This window comes from Chiloscyllium plagiosum, chromosome 16 (assembly GCF_004010195.1).
Source record: "Chiloscyllium plagiosum isolate BGI_BamShark_2017 chromosome 16, ASM401019v2, whole genome shotgun sequence".
Taxonomy (NCBI): domain Eukaryota; kingdom Metazoa; phylum Chordata; class Chondrichthyes; order Orectolobiformes; family Hemiscylliidae; genus Chiloscyllium; species Chiloscyllium plagiosum.
Genome location: NC_057725.1, coordinates 33,092,241 through 33,114,135, shown reverse-complemented (window position 1 = coordinate 33,114,135; position 21,895 = coordinate 33,092,241). Strand labels below are relative to the sequence as shown.

The window sequence follows — 21,895 nt, the reverse complement described above, 5'->3', positions numbered from 1 at the left end:
GAGGTGGTGACCAAGCATGTGGATGAGGGTAGAGCAGTGGATGTAGTGTACATGGGTTTTAGTAAGGCATTTGATAAGGTTCTCCATGTTAGGCTTATGCGGAGGTCAGGAGGCATGGGATAGAGGGAGATTTGGCCAATTGGATAGAAAACTGGCTAACCGGTCGAAGGCAGAGAGTGGTGGTAGATGGTAAATATTCAGCCTTGAGCCCAGTTACAAGTGGAGTTCCGCAGGGATCAGTTCTGGGTCCTCTGCTGTTTGTAATTTTTATTAATGACTTAGATGAGGGAGTCGAAGGGTGGGTCAGTAAATTTGCAGATGATACGAAGATAGGTGGAGTTGTGGACAGTGAGGAGGGCTGTTGTCGGCTGCAGAGGGACTTAGATATGATGCAGAGTTGGGCTGAGGAGTGGCAGATGGAGTTCAACCCTGCCAAGTGTGAGGTTGTCCATTTTGGAAAGACAAATAAGAATGTGGAATACAGGGTTAATGGTAGGGTTCTTGGTCAGGTGGAGGAACAGAGGGATCTTGGGGTCTATGTACATAGATCTTTGAAGGTTGCCACTCAGGTGGATAGAGTTTGTAAGAAGGCCTATGGAGTATTATCGTTCATTAGCAGAGGGATTGAATTCAAGAGTCGTGAAGTGATGTTGCAGCTGTACAGGACTTTGGTTAGGCCACAGTTGGAGTACTGTGTGCAGTTCTGGTCGCCTCACTTTAGGAAAGATGTGGAAGCTTTGGAGAGGGTGCAGAGAAGATTTACCAGGATGTTGCCTGGAATGGAGAATAGGTCGTACGATGATAGGTTGAGAGTGGTAGGCCTTTTCTCGTTGGAACGGCGAAGGATGAGGGGTGACTTGATAGAGGTTTATAAGATGATCAGGGGAATAGATAGAGTAGAGAGTCAGAGACTTTTTCCCCGGGTACAACAGAGTGTTACAAGGGGACATAAATTTAAGGTGAAGGGTGGAAGGTATAGGGGAGATGTCAGGGGTGGGTTCTTTACCCAGAGAGTGGTGGGGGCATGGAATGCGCTGCCTGTGGGAGTGGCAGAGTCAGAATCATTGGTGACCTTTAAGCGGCAATTGGATAGGTACATGGATGGGTGCTTAAGCTAGGACAAATGTTCGGCACAACATCGTGGGCCGAAGGGCCTGTTCTGTGCTGTATTGTTCTATGTTCTTATTATGTGGAGCCAGCTTGAGGAGCCTCATGACCACCTCTTGTTTTTTGTATATCACATTTCTGTATTTAGCGCAAAGGATGCGGGTTTTGGCAATGTTAGGATATTTGAATACCTATGTACCAGAGCTAGGTGTTTCACCAGCCAAGCTATAAGTTATTAAGTGGGCTTCTGAACAGCGCTGTAAAAGGTTGTTCAAGTGTTCGTTCCACTAAATAAAATCAATTCTCTCCAGCTTGTTACATTATCATCAGCCTGCTCCTGAACATGGGAACCTAATTAGAAAGCAAAATCATCTGATGAATCTTTGCATTACCTGCCTCGTTCTCTTGGATTGCCAGATGGTCATCCATTCCATTCATGCCCTATAGCATGCTATTTATATATATGCGTCCAATTAAACCTATTGGACTATAACCTGGTGTTGTGTGATTTTTAACCATATAATCCTCAGCCTTGCAGATGCACCATGGTGACTTCAACCAATACTTGAGCTTTGAACCCAGAACTTGGGTTTCTGTTGCTTCCTGCGCATGTGCTAATTCCTAGGCAATATTAAGTGTTAATGACTGTCCGTACACAGCAGAATTGGAATTTCAAGGAGTTGCCATAACTTGAGCTTAAATTTGACCTATTTAATACAAACTGGAGATGAGAGTAGAAAGTAGATTTACTCACCTTTATGCCCCAATCATCTCCCTCTCCTGCATCTACAAATAAGATACTTGAGAATAGGAATTAATTAATAGTGTTGAAATGTTTTTTAAAAAAAAAGACAAAAAGCACCTCCTGCCCCTCCTAACTCAGTCATCAAAATTCAAGCATTCTGTTCAAGTTTTACCCAATGATATTCATTTTAGTTGTTATATTTATGTTTAGAAACTAGAGTTACCTGAATCCCAGTTACAAAAATAAACTTCAAGTTAGTTCACTTAATTAATATTAACAGTTTTCAATTTGAGTGACATCAGTATCATTTTGCTAACTAAATGTTAGATTCAGACATTGTTACAGGATCTGAGTGTTTTAAGAAAAGTAACATAGCTTATCTTGGTATCAAAGCCACATTCAGCATAATAAGGCACGGGAGAAGCTGTAAAAGTGAAATAAATCAGACAGTAAAGGGGAAAAATCTTTCCAATACCTGAGTGTAATTTACACTTCAAGCTCAATACCATTCAAGATACAAAGTAGTTCACTTAATTGGTGCAGTCCCCCAGTATTGCTACCATATGTATTATCTTCAGAATGCACTTCAAGCTCTCCAAAGGCTACTAAGCCAGCACCTATCTCCTCTTTGCTCTTTGTTATCTTGGCTTATTGATAAAATTGTCATAAGAACAACATAATTTCCATATCATACACTTCTTTATCTTTCATAGCTGCATTCTTCCTTTGTTGTTTGATCAATAGTGTACCCCTTATTTAACTCCATTAAAGGAACACTATCGCCAAAAGGACAAGTAATTTTCAGAGGAAGGCTAACCATTCTGTTGGGTGAATAAGTATGACCTTAGATTGTTCACATACTGAGAATGAAAACAAAATAATTCCAGTGTGATTTGTGGTGGTTAGTAAATGTGAAATGTATAATAAGCAGCACTAGCCTTAAAATCTTCACCATAACGCATTATCGTACAATATCAGGTGTTTGGTTGATTACAAAAAAATGTTCTTAATTTGTTTTGAGTTCAGTACAAGGTGGCATTGAATATGTAATGGAATACACTCCACTAACGTGGGAATGCATTTCTACCAGTATTTGAGCTTGTCTCCATCCAGGACAAAACAACCTACTTGACTGGCTTGGAGATGCTGGTGTTGGACTGGGGTGTACAAAGTTAAAAATCACACAACACCAGGTTAAAGTCCAACAGGTTTAATTGGAAGCACACTAGCTGTTGGAGCGTTGCTCCTTCATCAGGTGGTAGAGTGCTTCCAATTAAACCTGTTGGACTTTAACCTGGTGTTGTGATTTTTTTTACCTGATTGGCAGTATCCATAAATGTTTACTCGCTCCATCACCAATGCAAAATAGCAGCAATGTGTAACAACCTAGGAGATGCACTGCACAAATTCACTAAGACTCCTTCAGCAAAACCTTCCAAATGATGACTGCTACCATCTTAGCGGACAAGTACAGCAGATACCTCTCTACACCACCATCTGCAAATTTCCCTCCAAGCCATTCACCGTCCTGATTTGGAAATATATACTGTTCCTTTAGTGTTACATGGTCAAAACCCTAGAACTCCCTCCGTAATAGCATTTTGGATATATTTACATCAAGTGGACATATATGGCAATTCACCACCATATTTGCAAAGGAGCTAAGAATGGACAATAAATGCTAGCTCAGCCAGGAAAACCTATATTCCATGAATAAACAAAAAAGACTGACAAAGACATAACGGTTATTCATATTTTCTCCCTCCAATTTCCTGTTTCTTAATTCTGCTCTTACATCCATAAATACCATTAAGTGTACGTCATTATTCTTCATGGATAAGTTAGAATATGAGACTATATATTTTTCATGTGGTCCATGTTGTATCATATTGGAGCAACAACATTATCTGAGGGTTCTGAGTTGTTCTATTGAACATAGTACTGCCTTTGGATGTTTAACTATTTGGTTGCATTGAAAGGAATAAATATAAACAAAATCATGTATAATGTTTTTGAAATAATTTGTTCAAATAAATGCACAAAGTACTGTAAATAATGTTTCCTTTTAAATTGAGCTTTTATTAATAATGTCATTTAAATATTTGTGAGGAATTAATTTCCATAAATTCAGAAAGGTGTATTCAAAGTATAGCATTTGAAGAGATTTTGGCTTTTTTGTTTTAGTTATCATATAACATCAATAACAATAATAGATTTCTCTTTGCAACTAGGCATTATCTGGTAACAACCCAATTAATGATCTCTAATTTTCTTAATTTTTCACTGTTGTATGCAATGCTTCAGAAATTGGTAATTTATCAAATTAAGAGAAAACCTATGAGTTGAATGATTTTTGTATTCTGCTATTCTAATAAACTCATTAATACTTTGATAACTCCTTTTAATTAACTTAAATTTGCAACTTGAAAAATATTCATGCATGTCCAGTGGATGCCATCTTGTTCAATCACTTGTTGGATAAGAATCCCTTATAAATAAATTACCATAATTCTCCTTTAGGAACTGAAGAGAGGTGATAGGTGAGTACTTGTCCAATCCTCCAAAGCATTCAAGTGATGCATTATGATCTGGATGAACAAAGAATGCCACCGACCGTCGAGGTTTGTTCAGCATGTCATCAGCCTGTGGAATTGGAACTCTATGTTTCTAAGGGAAAGAAATAATAATTTACTTCATGTCACTATAAGTGCAAGCATAAAGATTTCTATTGTGATCCGAGTCCATGCTGAGAAATTCAACCCTTTGAGACTCGGCACATGAGCATGTTCAAGACTGAAAATGATAAACGTAGGACAGCTGTGAACAAATGTCTCTTAGATTAATCATTTGAAGAAGGTCTACATGGGGTGATTGAAGCTTGGCCATTAGAATCATGCAGAAGAATTAAAAGCTGTTGAGAAGACTTTAGAGTGTGAAAAAGGTTTACTGGCAGGTTAGCAGCAATGTGGAACTTCAACTACATGGAGAGAGTAGAGAAGGTTAGGGGGAGATCTAGTAAAAGTATTAAAAATCATTGCTTGTGAACCATAGAGAGAAATTGGTTCTTGTGGCCTATGGATCAGTAACTAGAGAATTTGTCTTTAACATGGTAAGTTATTTGATTCCGGAATACGTTGATTGAAAGGGTAGAAGAAACTGATTCAAATAGGAATTGGATAAATACTTGAAGCAGAAAGTAACTGTAGAACCAGGAGGAAAACAGAATAGAGTTGGAGTAATGGATAGGTGTATCAAAGGGCCAGCATAGGGACATTGAACAGAGAGATTCCTCTGTACTTTCACTCTATAGTGCCATATTTTTTCATTTTGTTTGTGCATTAATTTAATAACATAGTCTTTTACACTTTATAAACATAATTGGCTCATGCACTGTAAAGGCATAAAGATAAGTGAAGTGCACAAAAAGGTAATTTAGCTGGTTGAATGTATCAATCTTTCATTCTTGTCCCAGTGCATTATTCCTATTTTAATGTAGACCTATCCAAAAATCTTCACAAATTACAAAATTGAAACATCTTTCTAGTGAGTTAAAACCCTTTTAATTGCTAGAACTGAACATTTCCGTCTTTCATGTCACTTCTGTCAATATGAAATGAGGTCAGCTCAGTGGGGCAGAAGTGCACTTCTAAAGCTACAGTACAGTTACTGGAACACTGCTGTTTTTATGAAAAACATACCTAGTCATTTTTTTTCTCTGTTATGCATTTGAACACACTTCACTGCATCATATTTATAGCTACACACACACTTGCCTAGACAGTTTTGAATGAAATAAAATGCACTGTTTTGAAACAAATTAGCAGATAATTGCAATAACAATGCACTGTATCTTAGTAAATATAATTGCTATTTCATATCGTGTTTCACAAATTTACAGATATTGCATTTTAATTGAGAAAACTGTTAAAATAAGTTGTAAGTTCATTAAAAATTTAAATTCATGGAAATAAATGATTTGCCAAGATCTAAATTATTACTATTTTTACCAAAATAAGTGGTCTCACCGTGGAAATCAGTGTGTCAGCTGACCACCTTTGTAGGGTATCAGCTATGTTGAGTAGAACAGTATTTGGAATGTAGGGAGCAGCAATGAACTGGCCAGACTTGTGCATGACCTAAAATACAAATGTTGTTAAAACTCCACCAACAACTGCATCAAACAGCATTTCTTGTTTGCTTCTTCCCTTTCTTCCAATTTGGGAAGAAATTCTGCTATGCACTCACAACTTGTGGCTGTTCTTTATCTGTCCAGTTGATGAGAAATAACAGGCTATTTTCTTTATGGAAGGCATTAAATTCAATCCTCTTAACTGAAATCTGCAAAGTTCTATAAAGGACATTGTATGACACTGAAGTGCATTTGACTTTCTCCTTTGTAGCACATTAGTTCTGTAACTAATTTGAATTTCCCCATTGTCATTGTACCAGGCCAAGGATTGAACCTGTGAATTCCTGGCCTTCTATAATTCATTGCCACAACAGGTTTCCATCTGAGGCATTCCGTGTTCTCTTATTTTGACTTTTCTTTATAAATTGTTCTTGGTTTCGTATGTATAAAATAATTATTAATGATTGAAATCAAATAAATGGTAAATTACTTATGACTAACAAGTCAACTAAACTTTATTTTCAATTAAATATTGCTCAAAGGAGCATTATGCTCAAGGAAGACCGAATACAATAAGTGTTTTCTGCTTTGAGGCAGAGTGCTAGGGAAATTTCCCATATTTGTGGGATCACCTTGAGAAAATATCCCAACTTTTTGGGGCTTTCATTTTTAGGGATAAAGGAACTGCAGTCAGGTGAGCCTTTGACGATGCTGAGTAGCTAAATGGATAGTTTAAAAGGTTCACCTCAGCGCTGTGGGATTTTGTTCCAATTATAATAAAAAAGGTCCTCCTGCCCTTGCCCCATATCCACCTTGAGTATTCCAAAACTCCCTTTTTGCCATCTACTACTCATCATGCACCACTACCTACCCCAATGCAGCATCCAGGCTTGCAACACAAATCAACCCACATCCTTAAAAGGCCACAGTGAAAACTGGGGCAGTTTCCCTGAGGTCGAGAAACAGAGTTTGGACCCACTCACCATTTTTAAAGACCTCCTAAAATCACTCCGCTTCAGAGAAAATATAAGCTAGAAATTGTCTGCTTATTGCTATCTCTATCACCTATTTTAAGAATAAGATAAGTGATAACATGAACAAAAGGGTGATAACATTTCTTGTTAAATTGTCTCTGTAAATAAACCTAATATTTGTAGGAGTCGAATAAATTACGCAATGAATAAGTTTGTTCTCAACTAACAAGTGATAAGGCATCAATATTATCAATGCTTTTAACTTTAGCTTCAAAATGTTATTAATATGTTTATTTGCATCTTGAAAGAAATATGTTTGGCAGAGAATCATTGGTTTGAATATGTAATGATGTGGAGGTGCTAGTGTTGGGTTGGGGCAGCAGACAAGGTCAGAAGTCAGATGACACCAGGTTATACTCCAAGAGGTTTATTTGAAATCACAAGTTTTCAGAGTGTTGCCCCTTCTCCTGACAAAGGGGTAACATTATGAAAGCTTGTGATTTCAAGTAAACCTGTTGGACTGTAACCTGATGCCATCTGACTTCTGACCTTGACTAAATAATGACGCTGATTTAGTGGTGCCAGTGAAGGCAACAGAATCATTATGGTGTAGAAGGAGGCCATTCAGTCAATTGTGTCTGCTTTTGGCTCTTCAAGCATCTTGATTTAATGTCAATCTCTTGTCTTTTTCTGTAACCCTACAAATTATTTCTATTCTATGCTCTCTTGAATACCTAAATTGAAATTGCATCCCCTACACTCCCGATGATTCCAGACCCAAACACCATGCTGTGAAAAAGTTTTTTTTTCTCCCACAGATTCTTCTATTACAAATTACTTTAAATCTATGCCTTCTCCTTCTCAATTCTTTTGAGTGGGAAAAATTTCTCCATTCTACTCTGTCTATGCCCCTTATCGTTTTGAAAACTTCTAATGAACACCCCCATAGCTGCCTTTTCTCCAAGGAAGTCAGCCCCAATTTCTCCAAACATTCCTCATCACCTGAAGTTTCTTATCATTGGAGCTATACTCAAACATCTTCTGCACACTCTCTCCAATGTATTCAGACCCTTTCTCAAGTGTGCTGCCCAGAACTGCACACGGTACTCCAGGCGAGCAACATGTTTAGTACCTGTCTTATTGGACATTAGAAAGGCGCTGCATTCTTCATAGGGTGTAAATCTTGAAGAGGAGGGATGTACTGATGCCTAATATCCTCAGATGCCAATTTACAGATTCAAATATCAGGAATGGAATGCAATTAGAATAGAAGTAGACTATTTGATAAGCTACTCTGTTATTCAACAATATCATGGCTATCTGTGTTTCAAATTCCACATTCCCATAGACCCCAGAGAAACTTTTATTTCCTTGCCTAACAAAAATCTATCTCTGAGATAAATAAATTCAGTGACCCAACTTTCCATGATCTTTAGCAGAGAGTTACAAAATTGTAGAACCCTCAGAGGGAAAACTCTCCCTGCCTCTGCCATAAAATGGCATGAATTTATGTTCATTATTTGTCTACAAACTATTCATGTACAAATTTAAAATTGCTATTTGAGTTATGAGGAGCCATTTGCTCATTGTTTCATGGAAAGAGAGGAATGACATCAAAAGTACTCTTCCAAATTTTAATTCACAGATAATTCACAGAAATTACCTTTAAAAGCAATACATTGTATTCAGATTGGCTGCCAATATGGCAGGTGCTCGCTTCAAGTCTTCTGCACAAAGTGGTTGCTCCCAAACATGGAGGTATTGATTTGTTTGTTTCTTAGAATAGAGATGACTGAGATGCTCGGAGAATTGTCTTACTCTCATGTCAGTGACATTCAATCTTCCTACCTTTTGTAAACTTGTCATCGTTCAAAACTTTGCTCGTTATATCTTACACAAAGCTGCTTTCATATTTTACTCCTATGTTTGCTAACTATCACTGACTCCTGTCCAAGCAATGTTTTGATTTTAAAATGACCATTTTTGTTTACAAATGCCTCCATGATTTTACCCTTTCTTCTCTTTTGTATTATCCTCCAGTATCAGAAAACTTCAAGATGCCATGCTATGCATTATTTCAGTTTGAACTTACCCTCAGTCTTTTGATTGAAGCTTGCTTTTCAATATATGTTAAATGTGATTCAGTATATAGTCAGTATATAGTTGCAACTCATTGAAAATTTGAATCTTAAAGTAGGATCATGGTTTAGAGATTGAAACTTACCTCCAACCCTCCGTTCTTATCTTGAAAGAGTAAGGTGAATGTCCCATAATCAGAATGCTCTCCACATCGCACTTGATTTTCCTTCACAGAGGATCTCTGTATTTGTGGGTAGTATGCAGTTCTCAAAGTTGTAGGATTTTGATTACCTTTGGGAGATTACATTATTTCTACATTATAAACTTACATTGAAAAGCACAATTATATTAACCTATTCTTATTAAGCCCCAAATAAAACAAATAGCAATTATTAATCTGCTCTCTGTGAAATTTGACACATTTTCCATTTAAATAGTCATACTATCAGCTTGAATAACTTTTCTTTTCAAATTCCTTCTGCTTCTCATTTTCTGAAGCTGTTGATTCTTTACTAGCGTACAGCTCCACAAATTATTTACTGATCCCTCCACTTGTCCTGCCACCTTCAGTGATTATGTATGTAAAGAACCAGGCCCCTCTGCTCCTGTACCCCCTTTAATATTGTAACCTCCATTTTATACGGTCTGTAAATTTCTCCCTACCATAATACATCACCTCACACTTCTCCACATTGAACTTCAGTCACCATCTATCTGACTCAGCTACCCATTTATCCGTGTTGTTTTGGCACTCTATATTACACTTGTCACACTTTAGCATTCTTCCACATTTCGTGTCACCCATAATCTTAAAATTGTCCCTTGCCCGTCAATATATAGATCGTTAATATATATTGGAAAAGCAAAGATCCCAATTCCAACCACTGGGAAGTTTCAAGACAAACCTTCCTCTATCTCAAACATATCTTTCTTATTACTCAGCCAATTTATTTTTTAAATCAGTGTTTCACTGTCCCTTTTATTCCATGAGCTATAACATTTTTAAAGTGTTGTGTGGCATTGTATTGAATGCTACACTGATAAATTTTTGAATGTCAACTTTTCAGAAATTTATCAATAGATGTTTGTGAGGATAGTATGAGTAAAATGCATTGAACTATTTGATCAGCCATTGTATTGAATGGCAAAGCAGGCTCGACAGACTGAATGAACCACTTCTGTTCCTGTGTTTCTAGGTCCTTTGAAAGTCCATGTTTACCACATCAACATCATTACTCTCATGATTCTTCCTGTTACCTCTTCCAAAAAAAACTCCAGCAAGTTGGTCAACTACAGTTTTACATTTAGCAATCTGTACTAGCTCTTTCTAAACAATCAACTTTTTTCTATGTGGTTACTAATTTATTGCAAATTACTGTTTTGATGTATGCCCCCACAATTGACATTACTGAGCTAATTGGCCTGTAATTAGTAGTTATCCTATAACCTTTTTTTTAACAATGACATAATGTCTGCCATTCTGTAGTGTTCTGGCATCTCTTCTGAATCTTGGGAAAACTGAAAGATTATGACTACTGCCTTTACAATTTCCACTCTCACTTCCTTTAATATCCTTGGGTCATATCATCCTGTTCCAACATCCTTAAGTATTGACAGCGTATCCAATTTTACTGAAATCCACTGTTCTAGTGACAAAGCTACCTTTTCTGAATGGCATATAATGTCGTTCAGGTGTGCTTTGTTATTCAGTGACAGCGTGCTCGATGTGAAAATTGTCAATTCAACTTTTCTCTCTTATCCCCAGTACCTTTGATTCCCTTTCTGATTAAAAATCTATCTTAGCCTTAAATATATTACTGACTTAGCTTTGACAGCTTTCTGTGGTAAAGATTTCCAGACAGTGAGTTTCTAATCGAAAATACCGCCCTCCCTCCTCCCCCACCAACAACAGTGTGATTGGGTTCTCCTCATTCTCACTTTTCATCCCTCTAGCCTCCGCATTCAAACAATCATTCACCACCATTTCAGACAATTCCAGCAAAACACTACAACCAAACACATCTTCCTCTCACTCCCCCATTTGAATTTTGCAGGGATCATTCCCTTGGGGACACCCTAATCCATTCCTCAATCACCAACACCACCCTTTGCCTCTCCACGGCACCTTCCCACTTAACCGCAGAAGGTGCAACACTTGCGCCTTCGCCTCCTCTCTGCTCAGCATCTAAGGGCCTAAACAGTCTTTGCAGGCGAAGCAGCATTTCACCAGTACCTTCTCCAATCTTGTGTTCACTGCACCCAATGCAGCCTACTCTACATTGGAGAAACCAAACGCAAACTGGGTGATTCACTTTACAGAACACCTATGGTCTGTGTGCAAGCAGGACCCTGATGTTCCCATAGCTGGTCATTTTAACACTGTGTCCTGCTTGCATACCCATAGTCTGTCCTTAGCATACTGCAGAGTTCCAGTGAATCACAGCGCAAACTGGAGGAACAACATCTCACCTTCAGACTAGGCACTTTACAGCCGTCTGGACTTGATATTGAGTTCAACCTCTTTAGATTGTGAGCATTTTTTCCTTTTCTGTTCACTTGTTATCATGTGCTCCCATCCCACACCCACCCGCACCCCCATCCCACTTTACTATCCTTTCAAGTCTGGCAGGAGACACATCATTGTTCTGCTATTCTCACATTCCAAACATTTAAAATGAACTATCAACATCTTTTCTTCACCAGCAGCCTACACCCACTAACCCCAGCTCCTCCCCACCTCACCCCTACCTAAGCTATAACATTGATGCTATCCCCGCTACACTTCAGCTTTGAAGAGTCATCAAGATTCAACGTTAGCTTGCTCTCTCTCTGTGGATGCTGTCTAACCTGCTGTGATCACCAGCATTTGTTGATTTCTGACATCTTTGTCTACCTTGATTGAGCAGCTTCCATTGTGTAAGACATGACTGTGAAAGTTGACAGACCATTTAATCATGGATACAATTGCAGCAGATTTTACTATTGTCAAAATAACTACTTACTCCCAATTCGTTTGTGTTTGCTCGTAAAGAAATCACTCTCCAGGCCCAGACCCAGTGCAATAATTTTCATGACTCGGACAGACAGCTGCCAACAGGCTTTGAAGAATGATTCCATACTCCTTGTAAACTCAGGATCATGGTCAACAGGCCAGTTCTAATATAAATGAAAAAAAAATAATTCTTAAGCAGCACCTACCCAGCATTAACTGTACAGTGACACCCAGTTTGGGTTCATCCAGGGCAGCTCAACTCCTGACCTCATTCTAGTGTTGACTCAAACATGGATAAAAGAGTTGGATTCCAGAGGTGAGGTAAGAGTTACAATCTTTGATATCCAGACTGCATTTGATCTAGTGTGGTATCAAGGAGCCCTAGGAAAACTGGGATAAATGGGTATCAGGGAGAAAACTCTAAAGATTGGAGTCATACCTAGCATATAGCAAGATAGTTATGGGTATTTGAAGTCAGTCAACTCTCCTCCAGGACCTGTCTGCAGGAGTTCTTCAGGGTATGTCCTAGGCCTACCCATCTTCATCAATGACGTTCCCTCCAACAGAAGGTCAGAAGTGGGAATGTTCACTGATTATTTACCAATATTCAGCACATTTACTGACAATCCTAAGATGCTGAAGCAGTCCATGTTTAAATAACAATACTTGGGCAATATCCAGGCTTGGGCCAATAAGTGGCAGCCAATTACCATCTCCAACAAGAGACAATCTAATCACAGTCACTTGACATTAAATGCTGTTATCGTCACTGAATCCCCTGTTATCAACATCCTGGGGGTTACTATTGACCAGAAACTCAAGTGGGCTGGCTATGTAAATGTAATGGCTACAAGAACAGATCAGAGGCTTGGAACTTTGCAGGAAGTAAGTCACCCCCAACTGCCCAAATCCTGTCCTCCATCTACAAGGAACATATCAGGAGTCTGATGAAATACACCCCACTTGCCTGGTTAGGTACAACTCCAGCAACACTCAAGAAACTTAACACCATCCATGACATAGCAGCCAAAGTGGCTGGCCTCATAGCTACAAATATCCACTCCCTCCAATACCAGTATTCAGTAGCAGCAGTATGTAGTATCTCAAGGTGCATTGCAGAAATTCACCAAAGATCCTTTGACAGCACCTTCCAAACCTATGATCACTTCCATCCAAAAGCACAAGGACAGAAGACACATGGGGAAACCACTACCTGCAAGTTCCCTCCAAGTCACTCACTATCCTGACTTGGAAAGATATTGCCATTCCTTTACTATGACTTGGTCAAAATCCTGGAATTCCCTCCTTATGGGCATTTTGGGTTTTCCTACAGCACAGGATGCAAACATTCTAGAAGGCAGCTATTTCCACTTTCTCAAGGGTACCTAGGGATGGACAATAAATGCTGGCCACCCAGTGATACCCAGGTTGCATGAATGAGTTATTAAAAGCTTAAGCTCTTTCCTGAAACCGTTCTTTTAAATCATTTCATCACCTTCATTAAAGGCTTCACATCCAACCTAAAGTTTGGTATTTAGAATTGGGGCTAAGCGAATGATTTGCTCTCCATGGATTTGGATTCAATTCATCTATTGGTAAAGTTCAGGATCCTGTTTACCTTTTTAATTTCTCATCTAGCCTAGTAACATATGCAGGTTCTTTTTTAGATTAAATTACTTAGTGTAGAAACAGGCCCTTTGGCCCAACAAGTCCACACCAACCCTCCGAAGAGCAACCCACCCAGACCCATTCCCCTAACACAACGGGTAAATTCAGCATAGCCAATTCACTTAACCTGCACATCTTTGGACTGTGGGAGGAAACCAGAGCACCCCCACACAGCCACAGGGAGAACATGCAAACTCCACACAGATAGTTGCCTGAGGTGGGAATTGAACCCAGGTCTCTGGCACTGTGAGGCAGCAGTGCTAACCACTCTGCCACCATGCCACCCAGTGTGCACCACCTTTAAACTTATTTTAATTAATTCTTGGAATATGGTTGTTGCTATCTATTGCTCATTTTTGTTCTCGAGACAGTGATAGTGAGTTACCTACTTGAACTGTTGCAGTTTTGAGGTATATCCTTCACTTTATATTGTTTCTCCTCATTTTTTCCACAAAATGTATCACTTCACATTTTTGTGCATTAAATTTCACCAGCCATGTATTAAATCATTCCAGCAACCTCTCACTGTCTATCACTATTTTTAACAGTTCCAATATAATGGGAACTTGCTACCTGAGATTGTTTCTCGGGCTCCAACTTCTTCAAAGGACTGCATTTTGATGTTTAGTGAGTGTTTGTCGTAAACTGCTAAAGCAATTGAGTTGGGAGAGGGGTAACATTTGAAACATTTCTGGATCAGCTCAGACCATTAAGGAATCTCAGTGGTTGATACATCCTGGAGTCATTAAGATAGTTGTTGGTATTTTGTGTAATTGTCTCTTTCTGGTTGATAAGTCTAACTCTGTTGAGCCATATAAAGAGTTACTTTTAACCTTCTGTTTTGTTAGGCAGGAGTTTCTATCCAAGATCTAGTTTGAGGTGAAAGCTCTTATCCCTGCTACAAAAATAGTGAGCTTTTAGAATGCTGAGTTAAAAGAACTTAGTGCCAACTGACACTAAATTTAATTGGAGATATATTATACAATTTGTTCAAGTTAAGGAGATAATAGATGATTAGGACACAAAGATGTTTTCATGGGACATGGATTTTGTTGGCTGGCCAGCATTTATTGCCCATTCCTAGCTTCACTTGAGAAGGTTTGGTGAACTACTTCTTGAACAGCTGCAGTCCACATGCAATAGGTTGGCCCACAATGCTATTAGGCAGGGAGATCCAGGGTTTTGACCCAGCAACAGTGAAGGAACGGTGATGCATTTCCAAGTCAGAATAGCTTGGAGGGAAACTTGCAAGTGGTGGTCGTCCCAGGTATCTACTGCCTTCGCCATTTTAGATGAAAATGGTCATTGGGTTCAGAAGATGCTGTCTAAGGATCTTTGGTGAATTGCAGTGTGTCTTGTAGGTAATACACATTGCTGCTACTAAGTGATGGTGTTGGAGGGAGTGGATTCTGATAGATATGATGCTAATCAAGTGGGCTGCTTTGTCCTAGATGGTGTTAAGTTTAGTTTTTCTGGAGCAGCACATCTCCAAGCAAGTGGGGAGTGTTCCATAAGACTCATGATTTATGCCTTGCAAATTGTGGACAGGTTTTGGGGATAAGTCATTCAATGCAATATTCATAGCATCTGACCTGCTCATGTAGCCACTGTATTTATGTGGTGAATCCAGTTGAGCTTCTGGTTAATGGTAACCTTTATGGTATTGATAGTGAGGGCTTCAGTAATGGTAACACTGGGGAGTGACAAGGAGGTTCATTTAGATTGTCTTATTGGAAATGGTCATTGGGATGTGAGGGAAATCAAGGATTGATTACATTACTAATAAAGCACAAAGTTCTCTGCAGCCTGTCTATTGTGTACTTTTTCCTTCCTGTAATTTTTTGAAAGAAATAAATCATGCATAAAATTCTCAATCCTACCACAGAGGTAACATATAAAGAGAGAAACAAAATTCAGTCCAAATTTTGAGATCTTACATGACTTTCAGACAGCGATATTAGATTAAAAACTTCTTTCAGGTCTTCAGAGTTTGTGGAGTTTAAACTGTAAAGAATACAGTATTTAATAAACAGAGATATACAGAATTAATACACTGTACTCAGTTCATCTTCAAGCCCACTCCTTTCACATACTAAGATTTATGTCTATCAGCAATTACCCAAGCCAAGCAATCAATTCAGAGAAAAATTCTGCATTAATATTCCTTCCCAAATGTAAAACAAACCACAGTCCACTACACAAACGGATTCCCATGCCTCATTGATAATTGGCAGAGATATCTGTCAAGTAACCCTGGACTAGTTTGTTTAAGGAATAATGAGATAACCAATACAAATGCATGATTTTCAACTGCTGTTAATGAGTCATGATGGTACCAAACCGCCTCTGTACTAATGTTGACAAAGTAATGCTGTATTCAGCATAATGCAACTTCCATTCAGCATTCCTTATCTACAGATCACTTAATGGTAAGGTCCTGGGGACTATTGCTGAACAAAGAGACCTTGGATTGCAGATTCATAGTTCCTTGGAAGTGGATTTGCAGGTAGATAGGATAATGAAGAAGGTGTTTGGTATGCTTGCCTTTATTGGTCAAAGCATTGAATACAGGAATAGGGAGCTCATGTTGCAGCTGTGCAGGACATTGATTAGGCCACTTTTGGAATATAGTGTGCAATTCCGGTCTCCCTCCTATAGGAAGGATGTTGTGAAACTTGAAAAGATTCGAAAATGATTTACACAGATGTTGCCAGGGTTGGAGGGTTTGAGCTAATAAGGAGAAGCTAAATAGGCTGGGATTGTTTTCTCTGGAGAGTCAGAAGCTCAGGAATGACAATATAGAGGGTTATAAAATCATGAGGGCATGGATAGGGTAAATAGACAAGGTCTTTTCCCTGGAGTGGGGGAATCCAGAACTAGAGGGCATTGGTTTATGGTAAGAGGGAAAAGATTTAAAAGAGACATAAGGGGCAGCTTTTTCAGGCAGACGGAGTTGTGTGTATGGATTGAGCCTCCAGAGGAAGTAGTGGAAGCTGGTACAATTACAACATTTAAAATGTATCTGGATGGGTATATGAATAGGAAGGGTTTAGAGGGATATGGAAAATGGGACTAGATTGGGTTAGGATATCTGGTCAGCATGGACAAGTTGTACTGAAGGGTCTGTTTCCATGCAGTACATCTTCATGACTTTATGTGCTTGTATTTGGGACTGAAGTATCTTGGGTCATACTGGATGACATTTTTCTGGGAATCTTACCTTTCTAATTCAATCCACCCTTGGCTTGGAATCTCACAGTCCACTATACGAGCATATTGTTGTTTAATGTCTTTCGGAAGCTGAAAGAAATTCTTGCTGATGTCCATCATTCTAAACACCTGAGAAACATAACTGTTTGAATGATTATAAAATGTGTGCTCTATATTAACTATAGCAACGCTGGGCTTTCACTAGCTTAATAAACTTTAACATTCACACTTAGCCAGAGCATCTATAATGCTGCACAACTGATTCTGTGGTGGAGGAAGAACATTTTAAGGCCTTGTACCTCCAACTAACTCTGTGTCTGAGGAGATTGGCATTTTCTTTTGAGACAGCTGGGACAGAGTAGTGATGCCTGTAGGAACCTAACCTGAATGAAAGATACTTTTTAGATACAGGCCTTTCCGTTGGTGGAGTAGTAGATTTTTATGGCAACATATCAACTCCTGGTGACATATGCCATTTTAGACAGACTTCACTGAAGATTTACCACTGAAGAAATGTTTTGTTCCTTTTCCCATAGATAGAAGTGAAGAAAATAGGGAAGAGGTGTGCGTCGTATAGGTAGCCAGTATTTTCACTTAAAATCTTCATTTTAGAGAATCAGATTCACCATCATTCCATCTTCTATTCATTATGCGATTCTCATGATAAAAAATGAGAGTTAAATCCACACTAGGTTAATTACTGTCAATGCTTGTGCCTCCTCACCTGTATGTTCAAATGCCCTTCTGATAATAACTTTACACAGCATTTTTATTGATGTGTCCTGTCTGGATGCATTTGTGATACTTAATATATTTAAGTTTGATTAGATGAAATTTTAACGTGCTATAAATCTAACACTTTTAGACATGGCACGTTTAAATTTTGCATTTGGGCATGTGTCACATTATGAAAGAGGTTAAAAATAAAAAATTTAAAGTATAATCATTGAACAAATTAACAGTTCAGAATAATGAGCAAGCAAATATGAACATATTAATATCTATATGGCATAATGCAAAGCACATTTGTGAAAATGAATCACTCTTTATTTTGGTAAAGTTACAACAGAGTAGAACAAGACCACTCATCTTGTTTCATTAAGCATGCAATTTTAATATGTCCAGCAAATTGAAGAGTACTACATATAAAATAAGAAAATAAAATTAATACGCACAGTTTGATCTTCAATTCCAGTATTTTTCAGATACACAAACCCAATGTCTCTGAAGGCTCTTATGATCTCTTTGGATATTTGCTCCATTTCAGTGGCTGAGGGCTCAGGTTTCCCTAAGCCAGCTGCACCAAAATCAACCACTTCGATGTTCATCTTGTTGCAAGGTTTCTGTCTCCTTCAGTGCTTTCAGTAAAAAAGGCAGACAAATTAATTGAAATAAGATTAACTAAAAGTGAAATTGAAGCTATTACAACACCAGCTCCATAGCCAAGAGAGCCCAGCAGCATTTCTACTTTCAGGGTAGACTGAAGAAAGCCCACCTTCTACACCTCATCCTCACCACATTCTGCAGAGGGTTCATTGAGAGTACCCTGAGCTGCTGCATCACTGCTTGGTTCAGGAATTACACTGTCTCAGATCGTAAGACCCTACAATGGATAGTGAGGACAGCTGAGAAGATCATTGGGGTCTCTCTTCCCTCCATTACAATCATTAACACCACACGCTGCATTCGAAAGGCTAAGAGCTTGTGGGAGACCCCACACACCTCTCATTCAAACTCCTCTCCCTTCTGAAATCTGGCAGAAGATACCGGAGCATTCTGTCTCTCACAGCCAGACTGTGCAACAGTTGTTTCCCCCAAACCATCAGGCTCCTTAACCCTGCATGATCAGACTCATTTCCATCTGAAATTCTTCGCACAACTTCGAATTGTTGTTAGAACAATGCCTATTAATTATAATTCTTTTACTACAATGTAATTTGCATGTTTTGCACTTCTTATGCACTTTATGCCGCCCTGTGTATGATCGTGTGGTTTGTGCTGTCCATTCAACACCTTGCTCCTAGAGGAAAGCTCTCTCCTTTTTTTTACTATACCAGAAATGACAAATAAAACCTAAAAATTTGCCTGGAAAGTAAGTTTATGAAGTAAACTAATTATAAATTCAACATGATCTGTTGAAATGTTTGAGCAGATGCTATGGTCTGGCATCTGCTCCATCGCCAGACCATAGCAACACGACGGTTGGAGGAAGAACGCCTCATCTTCCGCCTAGGAACCCTCCAACCACAAGGGATGAACTCAGATTTCTCCAGTTTCCTCATTTCCCCTCCCCCCACCTTGTCTCAGTCAAATCCCTCGAACTCAGCACCGCCTTCCTAACCTGCAATCATCTTCCTGACCTCTCCGCCCCCACCCCACTCCGGCCTATCACCCTCACCTTGACCTCCCTCCACCTATCGCATTTCCAAAGCCCCTCCCCCAAGTCCCTCCTCCCTACCTTTTATCTTAGCCTGCTGGACACACTTTCCTCATTCCTGAAGAAGGGCTCATGCCCGAAACGTCGATTCTCCTGCTCCTTGGATGCTGCCTGACCTGCTGCGCTTTTCCAGCAGCACATTTTCAGCTGTTGAAATGTTTGCCAAATATTGGACTTGAGAAATAGGCCTTGGTGTCACTTATTTGTCAGATTCTATGAATGCTCCAAAAAGCATATACTCAAATATGGGGTAAAACACAATGGATGTTACATTGGTATAGGTCTTAGTCTAAGCTTTGAACATCCATCAGAGGTATGGAGAGCAGGCAGATTGGAATAGAATCAGCATGCATGGCTGATTTATTACCTTTGTTCCCAGCTAGCACTCCGATTGCCTCAACCTAATACACATATGTTTTGCAGCAGGAAGAGCACTTTGTCATGACTTTTCAAGGGGTCACTTTTTGGTAAGTATGTGGTTAATTTCTTCTTCAATTGCATGGATTCTACCAACGTTTGGTACCTTCCATTGCAGTTTCAGGTTTCAAAAAGATAAAGAAATTGCTTTGATGGGTGTTGAATAACATCTTGCTGACTCCTGTCAGGCAAACCAATTGGTCCTAGACATAGATGAGTTAATACAGCAATACCTTTAGTATACAGCATAACCTGGAGGATCTAGAAGTTCAATGGTAGTGTACCTACATCTGGGATCAAATTCCACTGCCCCAGATATTTGTTGCAATGTCTGAACAAATGTTTTAAAACAATAGCTACTATATGACCTTAAGAATGAATAGAGTCAAGGCAGAATTGATTAAACCTATGGAGGAGGAGGAGTAGAGTATTGTAAGGGCTTCAAACAAGGATCTGACTGAGTGTTCAGGAAGCCATTCTCTGATCTGAACCTCAATGATGAACAATGTGTTCAACACCTGCCTTTAGCAAAGAACACATCATTGAAATCCTCCAACTGCTGCATCTACGACTCATAGCAGGGTAAGGGCCATAATACTACTGTTTGTGAACCTTTATGCATCTGGAAATGTTAAAACTGGAGCAGAGATACTTGCAACATCTTCCAATTTGCATTCTGTTCATGTATAAGGATGGTCACTGAAGCTCAATATTTACAGAGCAAGTTACATTTCATTCTCTCCTCTCAGGCAGATGCAGGCAGACTGAATGTGAAGTGCTGCTTGGATTTTAGGTTTCCTCATGCTGTACTACTGTGTGAATATTACAATCTAGTTGTGCTTTATGCTAGAACTGAAAGCAAATTACACTGCCTCTAAATCCAGTTGACATGTGACCATATACAATAAATCTTGCAAATCAATGCCCAATATTCTGGCAGCTGCCATGACACCTTCAATATATTGCATTCTATGTTGCAGTTGCATATTGAGTCATATTGCTTCATTGCTCAGTAAGTAACAAAAGCAACAAGTTTGAACACGGTGTGTAAAGTTTAAAAATGGATCAGACATTATTGATTGGTTCATGTTCACTAGAATTGCAAAGCTGCCTTAAAGTTGAAAGGCAGTCAGTTGAGAGGAAGGAGTACATGGGTTTTAATTTAATGGACCTTTTATAGGACTTTGTAACAGAATTAATATGAAGCAGATTTCCATCTAAAAGGAAAAAATGTTAAGAAAAAATGAACTAAAATTATTTTACAGATTTTCAATGAGCACAAAAATTAATGGTCATAAATAATAGATCTGTCAGTATCCTCAGAGAGAAAGGTTATGTATCATGAGCATACATGTCATTGAGGAGACAACTAAAAGGTTCTAATCATTTCCTTCCTCTTTTTTTTCCAATTTATTATTGTGCTGATAGTTAATTTCCAAGAACCATTTCCAATTCTCACTAATAACACAATAGCTTCCAACTCCATTTCAACATTTTGAAAATACAGACTCTATCTTTGTTGTTTCTCATTTCCTTTTTCCCTTCTTGCTAAAATGTACAGCTCAATAAAAATGAATGTCAACTTCCTAACTTCTGATTTAGATCCAGGATTCACAGGATGCTTATTTCAAAAGTTACTAAGTTCATTTTTATAGAATATTCTCAGACAAGCAAAACATGCCAGATTTCAAATTTTGATTGAAACAAATATAATCTAAAATTGCAGCATAAATGTATTGTTCTCCTAATTGGTGACAAAAGCAATGCTAAACTTTTAATTATCAAATGCTGACAATTTTTAATAAATTAATCTTTACAATACTTACCACTAAAAGAATTTTGCTAAATAGTTCTGGAAGCTGACTTTATGCATTTGCTTAAACTCGATAGAGTTGCTAATTTATAAAAGTAGCTATTCAAATATTTATTCAGTGCTTTTTGGATAAATGTTTGCCAGAAAAACAATCAGTTAGACTTTGACTCTTTGGCATGACATTCATGTTAATAATGGAGAAAAGAAAGGAACAATTTAAAGAAGAACTTCCAAAATTATAAGGGACTAACTTGAATGGGGTGAGAGAGCATCTAACCAAATGAACTGCACCAAAATTTGATTGGATGTCAGGAGAATGTTTCA

The 21,895-nt window shown here is 38.6% G+C and overlaps 1 protein-coding gene across 1 annotated transcript; it reads right to left on the bottom strand.

The window, feature by feature from the left end:
* Positions 1-3,910: 3,910 nt before the first annotated feature.
* LOC122557773 (2-oxoglutarate-Fe(II) type oxidoreductase ppzD-like) lies at positions 3,911-21,655 on the bottom strand. The gene is made up of 8 exons (XM_043705772.1): positions 21,585-21,655; positions 18,080-18,262; positions 16,915-17,033; positions 15,632-15,698; positions 12,037-12,190; positions 9,180-9,325; positions 5,878-5,988; positions 3,911-4,519 (listed from the first exon to the last, which is right to left on the bottom strand). Exons 2-8 carry the CDS (start codon positions 18,230-18,232, stop codon positions 4,316-4,318), a joined length of 954 nt encoding a protein of 317 aa, XP_043561707.1. The 5' UTR covers positions 18,233-18,262; positions 21,585-21,655; the 3' UTR covers positions 3,911-4,315.
* Positions 21,656-21,895: the final 240 nt, after the last annotated feature.

Coding starts and splice junctions, on each gene's coding strand:
- LOC122557773 (XM_043705772.1), bottom strand. CDS start 18,232: ATGAACATCGAAGTGGTTGATTTTGGTGCAGCTGGCTTAGGGAAACCT. Junction 17,034..18,079: donor CTGGAATTGAAGATCAAACT/GTGCGTATTAAT, acceptor TATGTTTCTCAG/GTGTTTAGAATGATGGACAT. Junction 5,989..9,179: donor ATAAGAACGGAGGGTTGGAG/GTAAGTTTCAAT, acceptor TTTGTATTTTAG/GTCATGCACAAGTCTGGCCA.